The 16,178-nt window shown below is 33.8% G+C and overlaps 1 protein-coding gene across 3 annotated transcripts in view; it reads left to right on the top strand.

Annotated features, from left to right (window-relative positions):
- Nucleotides 1-16,178, top strand: part of fy (fuzzy planar cell polarity protein-like protein) — a 54,468-nt gene that overhangs the window by 26,217 nt on the left and 12,073 nt on the right. For 2 of the 3 annotated variants that reach the window (XM_081759120.1, XM_081759118.1), the window contains exons 5-8: nucleotides 5,007-5,204; nucleotides 7,217-7,416; nucleotides 11,944-12,116; nucleotides 15,652-15,826. In XM_081759120.1, the coding sequence (XP_081615246.1) occupies nucleotides 5,007-5,204; nucleotides 7,217-7,416; nucleotides 11,944-12,116; nucleotides 15,652-15,826 (746 nt within the window). The remainder of the gene's footprint in view (nucleotides 1-5,006; nucleotides 5,205-7,216; nucleotides 7,417-11,943; nucleotides 12,117-15,651; nucleotides 15,827-16,178) is intronic. The other variant, XM_081759119.1, reaches the window with a different exon arrangement.

Raw genomic sequence — 16,178 nt, 5'->3', positions numbered from 1 at the left:
TATGTCAGTATCATAGACTCCGCATATGTGGTACTTTCTGGAGAGAATCATTTCCGTTCTTACCTTGCTAAACCATTGTTATACGTTTCACACATTTACTACACCTCCACGGAATGCTTGTCATATTTTTCTTTCCATTTGGCTAACGTTTTATTCCCAGCCTAAATTCGTAAAGCCCATGGAACGCTGTTTGGTGTTTCCCTGTTCGACCTGCTCTCAGTGACATCTCTGTTTAACAATGGCGACTGCAACCAACAGGATACAAAAGAAAACACTCACTAACACATTACCTTTCCCTTTTTCCCACATCGAAACAAAAGATATAAGAAGCGTGTGTAGTATCACCATGTGGAAATCTGATACAAGTGTTTTTTTCTTCTTCTTCTTTTCTATAATAATAGAAGTATGAAATAAATATATTTGATGGCCCGTTTAAGGACTATCTATACTAATATATAAAGGAATGTGTGTCATCATATTTTCGCATTGTTTCATAGAGAACAGTCAGCTAGAGCCACCAAATTTTGTGCATAGATAGGTCTTTATGAGACGTAAGAGCTTACAAATCCGTTTTTACGATTTTCGACTCGAAAGGATATCGGGTGGGGGCCAAACTTTATATGCAGAAATTATACAGTGAAAGCCGTAATTCCTGTCAGATAAAGAACACAACCATACTTCCTGTCATCCAGGTTGCATATCTCAGATAGCTGAATTTTTTTGCATTAACCTTTTTCTTCCGTGCGAAGAACGAGCACTTATGCTTGTACGGAATAAGGTTTTAAATATACGAGAAACCCATCGATATCAGACCTCTCGATTTTCTAACAGTGCGCGCTTCTTTGATACACAGGGTTTCCGGTTCGATTCCTGTGATAGAGCATTGAACACACCACAGTTACTCCGATCCCTCTTATAGTGCAAGTTTCACTCTACATATAACCATGCTCTGACAACAGACGTAAATACAAATCAATCAATCGATTTCTGGTAACTCCAGTTTAGCACGCTCGTGTGTAATGTGTAACCCAGGAGTTATAGTTGAGGAATTACAGTATTTTCTCAGTTATCACAAAGTACAGGGCTGGCTCTACAATATTTGCAACGCGTGCATTTGCACGGAGCGGCAAGCTTCGAGGGCGGCAAAGTCTGTCATACTATTTAAAATAAATATTTCTTGTTGAAAACGGGCTTCATGATGAGTTAAATTTACTAGCTGACCTTCTGTTTGAATATTACATTCATAAATCATGTTTAGGTCGCATTATTTTAAAGTCACATGGACAGTACTAAAACAAATTATCAAAGAAATCATTGAAAATTGCCTAGGGCTGTCCTGACAAAGTGATAATGAAACTTGATCAATGCGAACTGGGACCATCGATAGCTTGCAGGACGGCTGTGATTCGTCGTGGAATGTAGGCATATGAGTTATGAATAGCTTCCACAGGAACATTGTATCCTTCCTCTGTAGTACACCACTCAGTTCCGTAAGCGAGAGTAAAGGAGAGTTGAGCTACAGATGTTTGATAATGTTGAGGTTTGGAGGTATGGCTGGCCAGAAGAGATGTAGTGTATCCCAATGTTTATGAAACCATGTCTAAACAGCTCCAACGGTGTGAATTATCGTATCGTCATCTTAGAGAATTGCATCATTTGGCTGGAAACAACATGTGGATTATAAGATGCATGTAGCCACCTAAAATATCCACATAATCATTGGCAGTAATGCATCCTGTGAGCGTAATCACAGGACCCACGGAATACCAGGAAATTCGCCCCACAATATCATCCGAGTCACCGCCATGTTTCGCAGTAGAATTCGGAGCTCAAACTCCTTCGGGCGTCCGACAGACGTAAACACACGTGTTGTTGGATAAAAAATGAAAGAGGACATCGTCGGACTTTATTAAATATTTCCAGTCATTAGGGATCCGCTGTGTAAGTTTTCAGAACCATTTTCTTCCCGCGAAAGCGTTGTTGGCGGTGATCAGCGCTTTAAAAATTGCAAGCCGACCCCGGATTTTCGGGTTATGCAACACGCGTGTAACTGTGTGTGGTAATAGTAACGTGTGCCAACTGATTGGATCGAAATCCGGACGTCGACATACATGCTTATATCCACACTTAGTTCAGATAATAATAACATGTTAGCATGAGGACACTTAGAATGCAATCTCATGACAAACTTAACCATTTAATTTAGGTAGAGCAATAATTTAAGATGGTAATGTCTTAATTGGATAAATAAAACTAGGGATCTTCAGATTTAGATAATTACCCCAAACTGGTTCTGTGGCCTTATGACAAAATTGATGCTAACTGTCATACTGAAATTAGAAGTAGAATTTTTAATATTAGTGAGATTGGTAATTAAGTCGAATGATAGCAGTGTGTTATCGATTCTGTAACCAGCGTCTACTCACCAAGATTAATCGGGGAGGACGATGAGGACGAACTTAGCACCTTCGTGGTCACTTCAAAACTGTCTCGAGTTTACTACTTCTTTTGTCCACCTACCTTCTCTTCCTAGTTTTTGGTAACGTCACTCTCTTCCGCTTATATCTACATTTACAAGAATTTCCTTATGACTCGAAGTAGAAAGTGTTTGTTATTAAATTGACACATTCTTTCATAAGTTATATTTCCTATTAAAAGGAATGTTTTTATCTGGACACAGTTTTTGAGTTGTTACGAGACTTCCTTGATTGTTCTAAAGGCGTGAAAGACCTAACAGCACCATGGTGGGAATTGACTTTATTTCAATTTAAAACATAAAAATCTATAAAATATTGATATCAAAGTTAATAAAATGTCATTTACCCTTTACCAATTAACTTCAGTCATATTACAATAGGGTGTTCCGGGTGCTGAGTAAGTTTCGCACTCACTATGCTGCATTCGCTCTACGGCTCTTTATTACAATGCTCTATAGTGCTTAGCGATGTTCACTGAGGTTTCTCTTCCGTCCACTATTACTATTGATCGATGTTCTTCTGACATAATTTGTAGGGATTTATCACTTTGGACACTGTTCTTTAAAACACTTGTCACACACTAATTTTTAGATATATTTGCGCTAACTTATAGAACATGAAAAATTTAGCCTGTTTGACGTACTACAAACGATAGACAATAAGTTTTCCATGTAGCCGAATGATTAACACTCGCGCTTCTAGCTGGCTTGATCCGACCTTGTTTTCCAATGGGACTCATGAAAGTTACTTCTTCATTAGTCTATAGAGTAGTTTCCCAATCTTTCGGATGTCGTTATCCCCTTGTATCGAGTGTTAATTTTCCGCGGACTCCATTAAACCAAAAATTACCTTTTAAAAATAAATTTTTCATATCATAAAAATGAAATGATAAATTAAAATTTTAAAACACTAAATGTGCAATTTTTAACAGTGCAATATAAATGGATATATTCAAAAAAATGCGATCATACCAGTTAGGCCTACAGGGTGTCTATTGGTCACGAAAGTCACGAAATCAGAAAACGGTCATGAAGGACAAGAAAAAGTTACGAAATTTAACTTTTGGGTCACGATTAGTTTTATCTGTACAAATATAAGTACAGACTGGAATATTTTTTTCTATGAAACGTCAAAATTCACCAGCAGAAATGTCTATAATCAGCTTTAGACGCTTCCAAATAGCAAGCAAAGCCATTTTCTATCACATACATGAAAATTCGGCCTAATTCGCACCTAAATTCGTTCTTGAGAATGTAACGAAATTTTATGATTTGGTAAAGAAAAGGTCACGAAAAAGTCACAAAATTTCATTTTGGAATTATAGTAGACACCCTGGTCTAACATTATGAATGAAACATTCACCTAATGTGGTGAGTGATGCATCTTCAGCCTAGATTGCTAATTTTATTTCTTCTATCTTTTGATATTCTATTCTTTTCAATTGGTTGAAACCTAGGTAATGCACTTTCAATATTCCAATATTAGGTACAGTTTAATGAAAGCAAAATGTCCCGTGGTCCCTCTAAATCTCTCGCGGTCCCCGGGGATCCGACGATTACACATTGGTAAACACTGCGTATAGAGTTTAGCCAAGGAGAACTTTAAAAACAAAACAATTATAAATGATTAACGGAATGAATCTGACAGATTTTCAGATGTTATATATTTATAGACAACCTTATAATTCATTGTACATTGATCACAAAAGTTAATCTTATTCCTAACCGTTTAAATCTTCACTACTTATGAATATAAATTATGAGAACTTTGGATAATACTATTCTCTGTGCTAAAACTAACATACAAATTGTAGAGAATCTGGATTACTCAGATTTCAGTGTAAATAATTATCAAACGTGAATATTTGAATATTTATTTAACAGAAGAAGAAGAAAAATACATGAATTTTCATATTATCTGCGTTGAATTCCCACTGTCTAATTCATTTCAAATAACATTAAATGTTAACACCACAGAAAAGGAAAAATACATATAAATATGGAAAAAATATATACAGGTATGGCAATCCCCATTTCCAGGGTGGAAGCCCTTCGGAACTCCAGAAGGCACTCCACCCCGGCAGTTTAAGATGCCATATTTCCAACTTTGGGTAATTTGTAAATATTTGGAAAGTAATATAAAATATAGGAAATTTGGATTACTCTTTTTTTGTTCTCGTTCTGTAATTTGCATTAGGTTCGACTTGTGTTATTTCACAACTTCCGTGGAGTGCCTCGGGATATTAGTTTAATGAACATAATCAGTAATTTTATAAATTGGAGATCCAACGTAATTTGCTTTTTCTTTTTCTTTAATAATAATATATTTTTTTTTAAATAAGTTATTTGGAACCTTTTAACGGAGCGTAGACTCAGGAGAAAATGGATATTAGTCTCTAAGCTCATTTGAATTCAGCTTAAAAATGGAAGTATTTAGTTTTAGTCAAATGGAACTTTGTGTATGAATCATCTTTCTTCGTCTTGGCAAATATTTGGGTTTCTTAATTTATTTATTTATTTTTTATTCCAGGGCTATCTAGACAGCTATTCCGAGAGTTTAGATTCGACATATGGGTGTTTGCTGATTCATGGACGCATAGCTGTAGCAACTCAAAACTGGTGGTCGTTGACAGGAGAAGAGCGTATGCTTTTAACATTGTTAGTGTCGATGGAGAATTTTAGCACGCTTCGAGATATTCCTGTGTTTCTCCCTTGTAGAAGTCCCACCGTGAGTGCAGTTGTGCCTTGTCAATGCATGAATTGCTTGCTTGAAGCAAATAACAGCATGTTACAGTCAATTTATTTGTTATATATAAAGGGCAGATATGCAACTGCATGTGGTTCTCTAATTAAATTTCAGTTAGTGGAGCATGAATGATGAAAAATATGGTGTATATATAGTACGAAGCTTATTTTCCAAGAATTGTCACTATTGTAATTTTAAACCGCTTAAAACATATAAATGCTATGCTCGAAGTTCAGTGATCGAATTTTTTCCTGAATAAAGCTTATATGTTATATGCTGGTAGAAAATAAAAAATTAATAGCCAGAAACCATGGTCTCAGGTGAATGATATTTTAAACACATATTCTATATTTTTTACACTGTATATTATTATGTGCACATGGTTCTAAACCTATGACAAGAATATTCAAAGTGTGTCGGTACATTGTGTACTTTTCTTCAGCTGCAATATAAGCCTGCACTCTTGCATGGAGATGGTCGTAGGAGTGCCGGATTTTATCCTATTGGGTAGTTGAATGGAGTTTAGAGTTCCATTCAGCACTGAGACTGTATGACACATGAAACTTCAGCTTAAAATTAACCACATGAGTTTTGGTGGGAATCGAACCCGGACCTCCTGGATGTCATCCTAAAGAATAACATTTCACACTTCCTTCATTGATGGTACAGTTGGTCAAGATTTGTTGCTGGTTGTAGATCGACCCAGATGCCGTCGAATCTAGTCGTACTTGTATTCAATGGGGGAAAAGATCTGATGATCACGCAGGCAAGGCAAGGTGCCCCGTATCTTGGAGAGCGCGTTAGGCAGCATGAGCGGTGTAAAGGTAGATATTGGAAAACCACATCTCTCTCATGATGCAACAGCGCAAATAGAACGGGTTGGATGACCTTCTCTTCGTATGAGCAGCAGAAACGGACGGCTATAATTTCTTACTGCGTGAACTCAGCTCGTTTGAGCCGTCGTAATGTATATCTGACATTCACTCTAAACCTGATGCAAAGCATGTGCCGGAAACACTCGACTACTCCTTTGACACGTCATCAACTGCTGCTAAGACCTCGGAGCGTTCACAGCCAGTGCTCGCTTCCTATTACATCGATATTGCGGCCCTGTTTATTGTCGCATGTAAAGTACTGTACCAGTAACTCACATAAATCAGTGTTTCTAAGCAACGTTTTTCGGGATGTTTACTTTTCATTTTCTACAAGTGCATTATATAAGCAAACATGATCAAAGAAAAAAAATTGAATTATGTACTCTTTTTTTTCATTTTACATTAAAAATTAAGTTGTTCCTTTTTGTATGACTATGTACATACGTTTTGCAAAATAATTTTTCTCCTAACAATCCGACGAAATTTCGCATTATATTGTGTACATTACCCATCTGTCTACGAGAAGGCATTAGTTCGTAATTGTTGAAAATGAAATTTATCTATATATAAGTATGTTTGTTGTTAATTGTCCTTAGAGTAGACTAACCTTTATCTGTTTTGTTTCCTTTATTTCTTTCGTATATGAATTTAAAGGCTAAAGCGCAATGGTATGTTGTTGTTAGTGCTAGTCCATATGTGTGTTGTCTCCTCACATCAAAGTACGTCTTCCTCATACCAAAGTACGTTGAAAGGTTTACAAATTAGTTTTAACAATCCACTATACATAGGATCTCTGTAAGATTCAAGAATAATACATATAAATTTATACAAATTATTGAGTTGGTGCATAATTTCAAAAATGTTTTGAACCGACAGAAATTAAAGTGGTACTAGAACTTTAAATGTTTTCCTTGTTCATCTACTGACCTGATGACTATTATGTAAGAGTTGTCGACGGATAACTGCCACAAAAACAAAAATGTGAAACCAAAACCAGATAGCCGTATATGGAAGTGAAACCTTGTGATTTATGTTATATAATCAGTGTTAATTCTTAAAAAAATTAATAATGATCATTTTGTTTGGTTTGTTATGAAGATAAAACTTGTATTCTTATAGGTACCTTTCCGGTTGGTAACATGTCATCTAATGCCATCTGTTGAAGTATGTGTTCTGTGTGGTCCTACGCCACCTCTCGCTGAAGTTGAACAATCAGCAATCCAGATGTGGAAGAATGCTGTTGATACTTTAAGAGCTGCTGAACAGTCTTTCCCCAGAAACTTCCCAGCATCTTTGCCAGTGGATAGAGGAGTACTTGCGTATGTATTACATATGAAATTTAATGTAAATCAAAGTGTAATATAGTAGTACGAATGAGGAATACTTTCGGGTACGAGCCATAAATGGGAATCAGTTACTTAAGGTTGTAGTTTAATTACAATTACGAATTTATTTAAGATTACAATTGCTATTGATAAATGGAGCAAGTGATCGATTTTTAACATACTAATTCCTCTATAGGTGCGAATTGAATGATACACAAAAAATGAAAAATGCATGACTCAAACCCGTGAGCTTCGAGTTATGGTGTCGATGTGATACTACACTATCCAGTCCACTCCCTGAACAGCCATTTTTTCCTTACTCTTGGAGTCGGTATTCATTCACTCAAGAGTGAGGGAATATATGACTGTTTAAGGAGCGGATTAGGTGACGTAATGGTTAATGCAGCGGCATGGTACACCGAAGATCCCGGGTTTGAGTCTCGGTCCAGTTGTGCATTTTTTCCTTCTGTGTATCATAGATTACAAGTCGTTATTTATCCAATAGTTCAGGTCCAATATCAACTAAAGTTTTATTTGAAGTTTGGCATTTTTCCATTATTCTGAGATCATAAATTAATACATATTATACTCTGGCCGGTGAACGATGATTTCTGATAGCTTTGCATAAGACCACGGCGAGCGAGCAGAAGACAGCAGGTCAACCAACCTTAGGCTCAGAACTTGTCGCGTCTCCATGGTAACCACCGCACATTGCCAAACTTTGACTCATCCCTTTCACCCTTAACGAGAAAGCAGATGATTTTCCCCTTACGCGAGAAGCGCATGGCAACATCGCACTCCTCAGTCGTCCTCGCGAGCTGAGCTGTCAGAAATCATCGTTCGCCGGCCAGAATATAACACATATATGACCCTTGATTGATTGATTGATTGGTTTTTTGCATTTACGTCCTTTGTAAGCAAAGGCTGTGCAGAAGGGAATCGAGAGCGTAAAGCGGAATCTCTGTAGTACGTACGTGTTTCTCCACTAAGTATTGAACTCAGACCTTGTACACCAAAGACACGCATGCTAACTACTAGACAAGTGATGGTGGCTCAATCTGGTCGTTAATGGGTTAAATTAATGATAAGTAAAAGTAGCAATAATAAGAGAAGATTAAGAACACAACAAAAGCAATATAATTAAAATAATAATTGTTACTTATTTAGGAATAAGATCTGACATACACAGTAGACTCACAACTACTTGATCGAATGTGGCTGAAGGGCAGGCCAGATAACAAAATAATCGGATATGCCGGAGTTCTATAATTACTCAATTCCTACTCCACCTATACCGTTATTAGCACACTTTTCATACTAAAACCCGCTCTTATTCATATTTTCTGATCTCTTGGTTCAGGCCAGTACTTTATAAATGTTGGTTATGTACTCTGCTATACGTTTTAAGAATTTACTATAGGAAAAGAAGATTCAAGAATAAAAATATTGTACGTATTTTAAGATAAATTTTATAATGTCTAACTTAATGGCAGAAAATGTAAAATGATACGCACTGTACAGTATGAATACGGCCAAGTTTAAAATAAACGAAACCTTAACGCAAAATCTAGGTTTATACTTGAAAAGAAAATATTTAAACTTATTTCACTACTCATTAATAAATGATTACACAAATGTGAAAAGGTAGACCTAAGACAAAAGAGTCAAAATTTATAGTGTTTAGTTTTTAAAAAGTCTTTGATAGACTTCTCCCAATTAGCCGTCTTCCGCGATGCAATGTTCCTTCACTTAAGCAAACTTGCTTCCTTGTCCTAAACAATGTACTATAGCGCTGCCTCAATCGTCTCGAGCCCTTTCGAAGATTGGATGAGATTTTTCCTGTCAAGTTTTTGCTTGCAACGTTTTGTCAAAGTCACGTTTTTATGAAAGCATTAAAGATTGAGTATACCGGTCAAAATATTATTTCTTATTTTATTACGATTTGTTTTTAAACGAGGCCGGATTGTCAAAAGTTTACTGTATTTATATAATTTGTAGAAATATAAGAACTCGCTGTTTTCAGATCCACTGTAATTGCACTAAATTGTTTCAGTAACCTGTATTGTCTTCATCAGTAGCTCTGGGTAATTCTCATTGAATGTTTTTTTCTCTTTTCAAAACTTCATGTTGCGCGTTTTTCGTGTGCCCATTTGAAAAATGATTAGATTAATGTGAATCATTGTACTCGAACAACTTTGTTAAACGATCTACTACTGCAGATACTGTGCACTACAACATCTTGTGTAATGGTATATGTAGTATAGACCTAATTTTGTAGAATTATGTTCTCCATTGAAAACCACTTTTAAATTTATGAGAATACATGCTTTTTCAACTTACCACTCAGCTGAAATTCCTATTAAGCAATAGCTATTAGGATCCATCTTATCCGTTAATCCTCTATTCACACTGGAAATGCTGGAAATTAACCACTTGCAATTCAACGATGATCGCCAACGTAAACGGTAACAGAAAGCGACATCTGGTTTTCTTTAATCTTAACCGTAGTTTCAGAATGTGAAGCTGTTATTTACTTGTCTTTTTCTCTAATTTGTTTGTTGTTTTACTAACATAACAGGTAACAGATAATGTTTTTATACTGTTACAATACTCATTATTGTCTTTGTCTTAAATATCTATTTTTGTCAATATGATTGTTTTCATTTAATAACATAAATATTACAATGTATGAAGTATTTATATTATGTTATATACTTTTATATTATGATGTATACTATTTATATTATGTTGTATAATATTTATATACCTTCTGTAATTGAAGACTTTTATCTCCGTTAAAAGGATAATGAATAATAAATAAATAAACTGCTGTCATTCTTGCCTTCCAGTTTATAAATATGAATTTTATGATTCATTTAGTACATTTGATTTTAGAAAGTTATTTGGTTACGGTTTATTTATTTCCCTAACATTAGAGAAATGAAGAATCTTAACATTTAAAACATTATGATTCAGAATATACACAGAACATCGTGAATCAGTGTGAAATGTGTCTTCTAGATCTTGATTTTTGCTGAATAATTGACAGCAAATCTAGTGAGTCACAAATTGAGGCTACAAACTTCTTCATGATAATGTCTCATTTCATATTAGTTGACAGGTTAACACTCCTGGGACAGCACGAACAGGCAGAACTAAGAAATGCTCTTATTTGCTGGAATTCTATTCAACAGTCATCAGAAAACCAATTTTACACTTGAAAACATAATTGTATGCTTGAAATTTTGTCTGATGCAAGCTGATTTGAGCATCAGTATGGCAAAGCGTGACAGACAAACCATTATATTATTTCACAATGTATCATTTTAAAAGGTTTCCTTTTGTTGTTGCATACAGTATGTTCATTGAGTACACAAAAATTAAAAAGCAAGACACATTTAGCAAGGTAGAAATATGAAAATAAATGTATACTTAAAATTAGCGTCATATTAGTCTAACATAAAGCACTCGGGAAGTCACCGTTATAGTGATTACTATCTTCCAACTTTTTTATTCTTCAGATACTCGAATATATGCACAATCTGATTAGAATCCCAGTCGGTAAATTGCATTTTGTTTTTGCTATGGTCATCTTAGCTCCTTCAGTATTTTATTCCTATTCTGTGTTAGTGCCGAAGATTTTATTTTCTTATATTTTTCGTAAAGGGCATTGTGGGGAAAATTTAATAAATAATATAAGTAGATTAGCACCGCAGTACCTCATTGCTATTTCTTATTCAGGAAACTACTCTGTAAATATTTTCCATTGATCCATACGGCCAGTTGTATTTTCCTTCCGTTTTACGACGATTTTGTAAACATTTTATTGCGTAGAACACTTTGCGTAAATTGTTAACAGATTTTCATAAATATTTATGCTTTCACTCTTCTTGTACAATAAAAGAAATCATAAGATTTTGTATGATTTCGTATAATATACAAGAGCAAACCTTTGTGTTAGAAAGCTATAGCTTCAAAATTGTTATTGTAGACTTCTTGATCTAAAAATTTCCTCACTTATGCTTAAACAAATGATATGCTGAAGATATTTCCATTGTGAAAAATCTGGAAGCTGCGTAATGTCTGTGATTATTTTTTATAATGTGTACTAATTGATAATCTTGCCTGCATCTTGAAAACCCTGCGAAGGAAAACAGTGAAAGTGCTTGTATTAATAATTGTTTAGTAAATTCTGAATATAGTAGAAAAGAGCAAGATGAATACTTTTTGATTTATAGTCAATTTTATTATTATTATTATTATTATTATTATTATTATTATTATTATTATTATTATTATTATTATTATTATTATTATTATTACTTTTATTTATATTAAGATATTGTATTTCATAACTTTGAGTTGGAAATTTGAAAATTCATTTGAATAGCATACCCACCACCGATGAATGTGTTGCAAATATTTAAAACTCTAAACCTAATTTTTATTAGGAGTAAAATATTTACTCTAAATTATACAATGCAAATACAATATATAGTTCTTTTCATTTTCTTACCGTAGGTTTCTTCTGGTGAATTGTGAAATGGCTAAATACTTGGTATGTTCTAACTTACATATTGATGCTACTAAGAAAGAAAATCGGTCTTTAAGTGGAGCTCATCGGTTAGATGTTCTGAAATTATTTTATCGACAAGTAACTTCTACTGTAATGAAACATGAAGAACAATCAGAAGGTAAATAGAATAGTACTGTGTAATACGAAAATATTGATTTTGCTTTATTAGGTATTTGTCATATTTCTAACACTATTGGATCCATACTGAAATATTCAAATAGACAGAAAATTCTTATCTAGACCATCCATAAGAATTAATTTCATAAATAGTTTCGAGATATACTCGCCTCTTCTTTACTGTGACTGACAGGGTTGGCAAAAACCATGGTTTTTATTGAAAAACCAGAAAGCTCGTTTTTTTTTTTTTTTTTTCAGGTTTTTTTTGGTTTAAATAATTTGCTCTATGTATTTATATCACATATAGACAGAAATAAGTTTGTTTCACCTTGGTGTTATTATGTAACAACCGGGTTATGCTAGAAGGGGTCACATAAACTTAAAACGGTGCCCAAACCGAAACCGTTTCTCGACTTACATCCGAAACAAATTGTCCTCCATTTGAACTCGAAACCGGGACTAATTGGCCACAAATGTGATAAGTCTGCCGACTCACTCACGATGGATTCCTGATAAAATACGTTGTACTGACTTTTAATATAATGGTCTAATTGTCAAGCGTAATTTGAGAAGGACAAAAAGATAAACAGGTGTACAAGTGAAACCATTATACAGAATTACATATGGACAATTTCAAAATATTGCAGAGTACAGAGGGACTAATTAAGTCCAAGTTAGTTCACTATGACTTTTATTAGTCCAAGTTAAAAAAGAATACAACGACTTAATTTGCATATCAGTAAGAAAAGTGAATAAAGATAAGAATTATTTGAGTCCACTTTGACTCTGACCCATTTATACATAAATAGATACCACAGATACTTCTGATTTCAGTAAATGCCTCTCGTGGAGTTTGTATGAGCTCCCCCCCCCCCCACTCGTTCGATACGGTACGGTATTTCGATGTATTTTATCATTAGTAAACATTACTAAAACGAAACAATATTTAGAATTTTTCTTTGATTGCAATTGCATAAAAACAATAACAAACTATAAAAAATCACAAAAGAAACATTCATAAACTTATAAAAAAAAAAAAAAAAGTTCTTTTGTAGTATAATCTCTTCGAGTAATGAATGGGGAATTTAGGTCTGAATCTAATACGAATAATATGCGGGAGTGACGCGTGATAACCCACAAATGTGTGTTCTTCAAGATTTTACAAATACTTACACTTTTACGAACATTTTTCGTTTTTTGGTTTAAACCATTTTTTTTTAAACTAGTTGGTTTAAACCAGCCAACCCTGGTGACTAATAAAGTTTCGCTGCTAAGGTGATTTCATATTTTAGGAATTTGTCATTGTTATAAATCCTAAAAATTAAAAGTAGAAATAACTGAGTTATGCGATCACCGATTTGTCGAGAGTAACAAAAACTTTTTTTAAGTTATGAAATAAAAAAAGGAATATACAGTTGAACGAAGTTAGTTCTGTGGAAGACCTTTCAAGATAATATTTCATTTGTAACCATAGAAATTAGCACAATACTGTTATTTAATCACAAGAAGTGTGCTACGTGTTTCATGTGTACTGTGATAAAAATCTCATTATCAAAGAAAACAATGTTCAAGAAAAGTGCACTTCGACAAATTTTCCATCACGGGATAATGATCACACAAATTAATCATAAATCAGTTATATTATACTTTTAATTTTCAGGATTTATCACAATCACGAATCTCCAAGACCCAAATCACTTTAGCAGTGAAATTAAACTAACCACACTAAAGAAAAGACCAGTATTCCTGTGAAACTGTGAAATTAATTTTAATGGATGGTCTAGGTCAGGCCTCAATAGCACCAACTCGAGACACCTCGGAGAAGCTTTTGGGTCTCGAAGAATGCAGCGGGGACAATATATTAAGTTTTCATATTTAAAAGTAGCATTGATTATTGTTTATATACTAAAGATGTGATATTTTTTTTTTTTAAAGTCGTTTGAAGTTCAGTCGTTATCATGTTGACGCTTTGATATTACCAATACAGATTGAATATATTTTTGTATTGCATATTAAAGGAAAATTATCATATGGATATAGAAACAGCTTGTCGATTCCCAACTATGTTATCGCTTGCCATCACATTATCTCACAGCCCAGAACATCCATTAATGATCATTTTTTTTTTTTCTTTTTTCATTGGTTGACAATTTTACTACTTGTCTTCCTAATACAGATTAGTACACTAAAGTGGTTTGAAAGTGCTATTATGAAAGTTATAATTAGTTCTTTAGACATATTTAGATACATTTTGTAGCTCCGTGTGCGGATGTTGATGGTGGAAAGAGGAACACCAAAATCTACATTTATTAGATCACGTGCATAAGTGTGGAGGGCAGAAAACTTGTTTTGATCTCTTATCAGTTTATCTGGAACGAATGACAGTATGTTAAAGGTATCAACTTGTTAATGACTCGCCGTGTAATAATAATAATAATAATAATAATAATAATAATAATAATAATAATAATAATAATAATAATAATAATAATAATAATAATAATAATAATAAATAAATAAATAAATAAATAAATAAATAAATAAAGTGAAACTAATAGATTTGTTTCTGGTACATTTTATCGGTAATAAGTCTCATGTTAAACTTACATTGCAACAATATAGAAAGAAACACAGTGAACATCTTGAGAATGAGGTGGTATTTTCCATAACATAAACTATGGAAATACAGGAAGAGCTATAAAGTATTTCCTGAGCCCATAGACCTCCAATCATTTGGACATAATTCCCCCCATTTGGTTGATAACACTGTTATTTAGTTGCATCACCCGTTATTGTTTGCTCTTCGATTACTTTCAGCCTTCTCCAGGGTTTCAGAGCAGGTATAGATGATGTCAAATATCGCGTTCGTGTTTAATACTGTTCTAGGTAAAGGTTTTCTTCTTTTCTATTTGAATATATGTTTCACTAACACTCGAGATATTATAATTACTCATTTTAAAATTGTATTTACACGTAGAGTGAATTTAGCAAATATACTTAATCTAAACCAATTCAAGTTATTATTGTTATTTTTGTATTGTAACTGTAGAATAAACACGCAATATGACCCAGGAACTTAAAAGTAAATTCTGTTAGTTGGCAACATTGGCCATTTTCGCAGTTCTCTGTTCAGAGAAAATCTTTTTTCTGCAAGTTCTCTTTTTGTGTTTGAGATTGGAGGAGAGTTCGATGCAAATACAAAAGTACTTAAAATTCATACAAATATATATCGTAGTATCATGCAATTTATGAGAAATTATTGAATCTTTCATGTGAAATCTGCAATATGCAAGATAGCATTATTGTAAATTGTCTAATGAGTTGAAGTTTTTTTAAAAACTACAAATTCGTTCATTTATGTAAAAGTATAATTCATTTGTTTATAAAACTTAATCTGTAGAGTTGAACAGCCTTTGTAAATTATTTGAGTTTTCTGAAAACTGTTGAATGATTGTAGAAGTAAAACTTACCAAACTCAAGGAAACCAAGTAAATTACGTGGCTTAAATACCTATATGATTTCTTTTTTTTTTTAAGGAGGAGGAGGAGGAGATGTCAGCGAGAAAGGGCTTGGTGAAAATACAAAGTCCAAAGATTTACAAGCATTGGAGACATACTGGTGTTCTGAATATCATAAATGCCATGTTCTTCAGTCCGGTTCGAATCAAATATTTGTTCTTTATGCAGCAGCTGTACCTACTCATACCATGAGGTAAGGCTATTTCTGCTCGATCTATTGCCTAGTTACCTTAAATCTTCCAGTTAGGATTGTCCACTCGTATTTTTTTTAATTATTTATTTATTCATTTTATTTTATTTTATTTTTAAATAAAGGAAAAGTTCCGTATAAGTAGTATTATATCGAACCCATTCCTCCGCTTATCGTATGCTTTTGTTATCAACTTGCATATTGTATAGGGATGAAAATAAATGTTAGCAAGACAAAAACGATGGTGATTGCAACGAAGCGGTCGGCGTCAAGTATAGAAGTAGGAGGGGAGAAAGTAGAACAGGTGACTAGTTTTCGATACTTGGGTAGTATTATTAGTGATGATATGAAGTGC

Source organism: Thermobia domestica, chromosome 5 (genome assembly GCF_964235325.1).
Source record: "Thermobia domestica chromosome 5, izTheDome1.hap1.1, whole genome shotgun sequence".
Classification (NCBI taxonomy): domain Eukaryota; kingdom Metazoa; phylum Arthropoda; class Insecta; order Zygentoma; family Lepismatidae; genus Thermobia; species Thermobia domestica.
Note: the sequence above shows the minus strand (reverse complement) of the source record. Positions and strands in the feature narration are given on the sequence as shown.